Source organism: Sesamum indicum, linkage group LG7, assembly GCF_000512975.1.
Source record: "Sesamum indicum cultivar Zhongzhi No. 13 linkage group LG7, S_indicum_v1.0, whole genome shotgun sequence".
Taxonomy (NCBI): Eukaryota; Viridiplantae; Streptophyta; class Magnoliopsida; order Lamiales; family Pedaliaceae; genus Sesamum; species Sesamum indicum.
The window spans coordinates 5885648-5892522 of NC_026151.1; the positions used below are offsets into that span (position 1 = coordinate 5885648).

Here is a 6875-nt window from a genome sequence, read left to right on the forward strand (position 1 = left end):
ATCATTCTAGGGCGACCCAATCTGAACATCATCCAAGTTGTATATAGGCTTATCTATTGTCCTAATAAATATTGTTAGTAACTTATGTCCTTATGTAAAAGAAAAGGGTCGGGTATCACAACGTATTCAGACTTTCAGAGTCAATAAGAAGAATTTTCATAAGAAATAACATAATACAAATTATTAAAATCTAGATGAGCTTTCAAAGAAGTACATAGCCTGGTATAGTAAAGCAGATTTAAGGAGGATAACTTTTTTCCCCAACTCAGCCAAGAAGGTTTAGTAATGAAAATTTTTTGGTTTCGCTTTTGAGGATGATTTTGTGAACTTGGCTATAATTTTTTTTTTTTTGCACACACATCCAACACAGTCATTTACCCAACCAAATTTGATATTGAACTGTTTCCTAGAGGATAAATCAAAGTTTTCGAATGTGAATATATCTGACAAAATATAGTTTAGGGTTTTCCCCAAATAAAAGAAATATAAATGTATAACAATAGAAAACTACAGAAAATAAAATTTGGAGCCAACTTTTTGTACCAAATTCTTATCTTTGTTACAAAAACTCTGTCATTCTGTATTTTCTACACCGTAAAAAAGACAAATTTCTCAATACAATATGTATTTCTAGCAAAAATCAAAATGACATTGCTTTGCTAGCAATCTTTGTTCTAATAAAAATATTTGCAGCAAAATAGGCCAATTTTCTTAAGTGATCTTCACTTTGTATCCCCTCTCTTGTTCAACAGCCGACCTTGATCCTTCCCCATATTCTTACACAGTGTAGTTTTGTTGGATAGCATTAATGTCCAATCCCTTTAGCTTGACGACCGACTCGACGTGTCCCTTAAGAGTGTGCAGCTCCCTTAGCCTGCAACATTATTTTTCTCTTTTTTAGTGTATGAACTAAGCAGAAATCATCTTATAAGTGACATTTTGTTTTACCACAAAGGATCAAGTGGATACCTTGCAACTTCAGCCCTTCTCTTTGCCATATCGGCGATCTCAGACAGTTCCCTATAGCTTTTGTCATTGAGCAATTCGGAGGATTCGGTTGTCGAGAGGCCATGAAGGGTGCGTTGAGCTACTGCCCACTGTGCTTCTCTCTCACCCTTACCATAATCTTTCTTGGTGGTGAATGCAGTCTAATTTGCAAAGAGAAACATGAAAGATCAGTAAAGAATGATTGTTGGAGGATAAGAAAATCAAGAAAGTAGGTTTAGTTTTTCTAGTTTTAATCTTGTGTCTGTACCCTTTTCTGGATCATGGAATCCCAAGCTTTGCCGCTCAATGCAAAGCGAATCAAAAACTTGAGAATGTCAAGTGGGATGTAAGTGACAATGCTGTAGATCCAAATGATTCCACCCCAACCCCAACCAATGCCCTTAATTCTTGCGAATTCCCAGTGTGCGTATACAGCAATAATGGTAGCCAACTGCAATCGATCCAAGAACTCATTATTAGTTCATAGCTTCAAATAGTTCATCAAGTTAAATAACATTGGAATTGATAATGAGTTTTAGTTTTTCTATGTGACTCACCAACTGGGCAATCAAGAAAGCTCCGACAAGCAAGAGACCAGGGCGCTCGATAAATGACCAGCTTCTTGATCTCGTCACAAAGATGAGTGCCTGACTAATAATGCTCACTTGAAGGTAAAGGGCAGCAGTAAGCTCCTCGGGATTGTTCCTGATTGATCTCACCTTAAAGGTATCCTATAAGCAATAACAAATAGCATAAGTGTTTAGACTTTCTTTTGTTTCCTTAATGTCATAAAAGTAGGAGCAAGAAAAACAGGATTTGAGGTTTTGAGGACGAATACATACAGAGAAGAAATCAGTATCAGATGCGAGGTAGAAGAAAATGACAGTCATGATAGCCATGTAGGTCCCAAGGACAATGCCGGTGGCAAAGATTTCCTTAAGTTTCCATGAGTCAGGTAGTGGAGATGGCTTCACCCTATCTTTAGAAATGGTCATGATGGTACCATCATTCAGGATAGCGATGATCAAAACCATGAAAGGTGAGAAGTCAAATTTCCAGATGAGGGCAATAAGCATGAATCCCATGACAATACGAATGGTGATGGAAACGGCATAAATAGTATAATTCTTCATTCTCTGGAAGATGGCTCGACTTGTAAGCACCGCGCTTACAATCACGCTAAGTCCAGGCTCAGTCAAAACAATGTCTGATGCACTCCTAGCAGCATCAGTTGCATCTGCTACTGCAATGCCAATATCTGCCTTCTTGAGTGCTGGTGCATCATTCACACCATCTCCAGTCATACCACAAATGTGCTTTCTCTCTTGCAGCTTCTTCACAATCTCATATTTGTGCTCTGTGCATTTAAAAATACTTGTGAGTTTTTTTATTCACAAGTGCTTCATATGTGTTTGTTTTTATATGCTTGCTTACCTGGGAAGACCCCTGCAAAGCCATCAGCCTTCTCTATGAGCTCTTCAACGGGCATTGAAGCAATAGACTCATCCTTGCTCTGGCCAAGAAGGGTGGAGGATGGATACATGTTGGTACCCATTCCCAACCTACGCCCAGTCTCTTTACCAATAGCTAGCTGGTCACCGGTGATCATCTTCACGTTCACACCAAGGTCAAGGGCTTTCTTGATAGTCTCAGCACTATCATGTCTTGGGGGATCAAATAAAGGCAACAAGCCTACGAACTCCCAAGGATCACCAGCACTTTCTTTGTTTTTCTCAGGAATAGTCTAGAATGAGATATACCAAAATGTTACTGTACGAACAATGATATGCATGTATAGTTTTTAAAGGTAGAAGCTTAACTAACCTGTCGTGCAACGGCAAGTGATCGTAGACCACGGTTCGCAAAGTTGTCGATGATCTCATGAGCCCTCTTTAGGTTATCACCTTTGAGTTGACAAAGTTCAATGATCTGTCAAATTAAGAAAAGGATTAGCCATAAATGACGAGAAGAAACCTTTTGTATGATTTTGAACAATTATAAGATTCTAGCTCTTTACTTGCTCAGGAGCACCCTTGCTGCATCTGTGCCAGTTTCCATTAGAATCATAGTAAGTAATAGCAGTACGTTTGTCCACCGGGTTGAAGGGTAAGAAGTGAACCTCAATAATTCCTGCTCTAGCCTAAAACACTCACAAAGATAATAAGAGTAAAGAAGATAATAATAGTAATTGTCAAATATCGACGATCATAAAGAGGGGAAAAAAATTTACTACCTCTTTGGGATCACTGAGCATGTTAACGATCGAAGCATCGATGGCGTCTTGGTTCTCTGTTCTGGAAGCCCTGGCAGCAAGCAAGATAACAGTGTCCTTGTCAGCATTCTTGGGAAACACCTCAATCAAATTCTTGTCCACAGTGAGCTTGTTGAGGGTGAGGGTGCCGGTTTTGTCACTGCAAAGCACGTCCATGCCGGCCATTTCCTCAATGGCTGTCATTCTCTTTGTGATGGCACCTTGTTGCGACAGGCGATGAGATCCAATGGCCATGGTCACAGACAAGACTGTCGGCATAGCAATTGGGATACCTCCAATGAGCAACACCAACAGATTATCAATTCCATCTCTGTACCTTCTGTGTTGGATGGGGTACATCACTATAATTTCAATGATCATCCCCAAAGCAATGGAGCAGATACAGAAGTTCCCAATGGCGGTCAACACCTGATGAAACAGAATTCAAAATTTTCAGATAAATTTTGTGTCAAAAACTCTATTTTAATTTAAAAGCATGATCATTCGGTACCTTTTGGAAGTGTCCAACGTTGTTGGTGCTATCAACAAGATGAGCAGCTTTGCCAAAGAAGGTGTGAACACCAGTGGCGATGACTACAGCCTCAATCTCACCTTGCTTGCAGGTGGAACCAGAGAAGACTTCATCACCAGGGTACTTGGTTACAGCAAGGGATTCTCCAGTGAGGGCCGACTGATCGATCTTCAAAGGATCACCTTCCAGGAGACGAGCATCAGCAGGGATAATATCCCCCAACTTGACGCTGATCAAGTCTCCCGGAACAAGGATTGAAGCTTCCTGCTCAGACCACTTACCATCTCTCAAAACCTGCATTAGCAGGAAAACGGATGTTCAATGCATACATAGAAAGAAAAATAATTAATCAATACTACTAAATCTATGATTATATATGAACCTTGGTCTTGGGAGCAAGGCCAGCCATAAGGGCAGCTGCAGCGTTTCCTGCATTATTTTCTTCGATGAAACTAATGGTCGAGTTGATGAACAAGAGCACGACAATACCAATGAAGTCTGGGTAATCTGGGGGCTTGCCCTGCACGTATTAAGAATGTTGGCTTCCTTCAATAATGTTCACAATTTCATTTTCTTTCTTGAAAAGACACAATATATGGAGAACAAAGATGATCTAAAGGTGGTATAACGAATTTACCCCTCCATTGGCCAAAACAATGGCCATGATGGCTGCAAGCTCCATAACCCAAGACAGAGGATTCCACATGAACCCTAAGAACTTCAAGAATTTGCTCTCCTTTTTCTCCTCAAGCTTATTGGCTCCAAAAATCTGGAGCCTTTTGGCTCCTTCATCTGATGTCAAACCATCCCTTGTACATTTCAACTCTTGGAATACTTCTTCAATGGGGATATTTTCCTGCATTCATCACAAAGTATCATATACAAGTATAGTAAAATAATTTCTAAAATGCACTTACTGTAGTCCCCATTTAAAATGAATAAACCAAAAAATTAACAAAAGTTATAAATTTATTACTTGGATTAAAGAAAAGTGAAAATCATAATGAACTGTATAATATACTGGAGGAACAAACATTTTTCAATCATTCGCACAAATTTTATTATTTAATAATTCTATTAAAATTCTTGTTTACAAACTTTTTTATGTTATTGAAATTAAAAATGAGACCGTGGAGAACAAAAATATTAAAAATTCAAACTCTATTGTATATATAATTTCATGTAATATTTTAAATGTTCTGAATGATCAATTTGGCAAAATTTGGAATTGCAGTATCGTTATTATGTTGGTTTTGGATAGAAAAAATTGGACAGAAACTACGAAAATATCAATATAATTTTTCTAATACAAAGCAAATTTAAAAGATAAAAAATTACACACACAAAATTTGATAAAAATTGAACGCATGATGACTAAGAAATTAATCTTAGTACTTAGTACTACTTGAATTTAGAATGCTAAAAATTTTAGAATATTTATATAAATATGAAAGTCTGTGGATGCAAGATTTTAGACAAACATAAAAGTCGAGAGAAATTTGAAGAAAATTCTATATAGTATTTCCCAAACATTTTGAATGAATTTTTGAAAGTTTCTTATCACACAATTGTAGTAATTTTCACCGTCCAGTTGAGAAGAACAATTGTATAAATATTGGCTAGGAATCCATTTTTAATAACCAAGTTTCAGTATCAATAATTTCAAACAAAATTCTCCCATTAAAAAAATTTACTTATATGTTACTTTTCTTTCTTCAGATCTACTTATCATCATACATTAATATTTGAATTCCAAACAAATATACGTCTATATATAATGTGAACACACTATCTTAGTAAGGAAAAAAAAACAAAAGATATAATATTGAAAAATTAAAAACTATGCATTACGCGCAATGACAACGCATTTTACTAGTTCAATCAAGAAAACAAAATAGTAACGTATGATTGACCAACAATTCATTTCATTTCAATGAGAAAAAATAAACCAGTAATTTTTACATGAAGTAGACGTTGATAGGAATAAGAGTATAACAATAATAGTTAATGTTACAACGGATAAAAAATAAAATGTCTACATTATAGTTATCGAAATACTTTTTTTCAATAAAGAATCTGAATAAATGAATATAAATCTAAGAGAAGTATAAAATGAACAACGAAGTGGCACATGCAGAGGAATAACCAAAAAGAAATAAAATAATTTTAATACTTACAAGATCCACTGTTTCATTTCTGACATCTTCCAACGACATATTGGAAGCCATTATTCTTTTCTCCTAATGAGGAAAGAGATTGAGAGTGCAATTTCTCCCTCTCCCTCTCTCCCCTAATAACTTTATTACTATCTCACTTTATCTAACCCTCTAATGTTTTAGTGCTTAGAGAATTGAGACATTTGTGAGGCTGTTTGCTTTAGGCATTGCGTTCCAACCCTTTATATACACATTCAGCAAAAAATTGTTATCTCACACTGTCGAAAATAGCGGAAGATCATGAATTTACCAACCTCCATTTTTGGAGGGTTGTTTTTTTTTTTTTGTGAGGTTCAATTTCTTTTTAGGAAGAGTAAAATATATAATAGTTTATATATTTTTCGGTTATGACTTTAAGAGATGGAAAATAATTCACGGGTCCTGTGAAGATCTCAATAAGAAAATAACAGACAGAGTCATATGACCAAACAATTGATTTAATATCAAAATTGCGAGTAAAATAAGTAGGCTTGGCTTTTTAACAGTAGTGGATGAATTAATTCATGAACAACTCGTAAAATATATAAGTAAACGGAAATTAGAGAGGGAATAGGGACTTTTACTGTCGGGATAACACTATAAGAAAAATCTGTCTCTACAGTTGCCGTTACAAAAATGTAGGAATCGTTTACGAGAAATCGTTCCAACTTGGGACGAAAACTCTATTGATTCTTGAAACCCATTCGTAATCGATTTAGTTCGAAAGTTATTAATTTAGCAATTGAAACGGTCTGGGACGGTCTCTGGAACGGTTAATTATGATTTTTAAGTGAAATTTTGGGACGGTATTTATATTATTCATGAGTTAATTTTAGAACTGTCTATTTTTGTAATTGGGATCAATTTAGAAACGGATGTTGCAACATTATTTTGCAATGGGTAGTTAAAT

General features: G+C 36.0%; 1 protein-coding gene across 1 annotated transcript; it reads right to left on the minus strand.

The window, feature by feature from the left end:
- Positions 513-6137, minus strand: LOC105166388 (ATPase 8, plasma membrane-type-like). The gene is made up of 13 exons (XM_011085726.2): positions 5948-6137; positions 4408-4626; positions 4153-4290; positions 3750-4064; positions 3221-3667; positions 3005-3127; positions 2812-2916; positions 2422-2731; positions 1830-2344; positions 1545-1718; positions 1256-1438; positions 970-1148; positions 513-874 (listed from the first exon to the last, which is right to left on the minus strand). Exons 1-13 carry the CDS (start codon positions 5996-5998, stop codon positions 778-780), a joined length of 2856 nt encoding a protein of 951 aa, XP_011084028.1. The 5' UTR covers positions 5999-6137; the 3' UTR covers positions 513-777.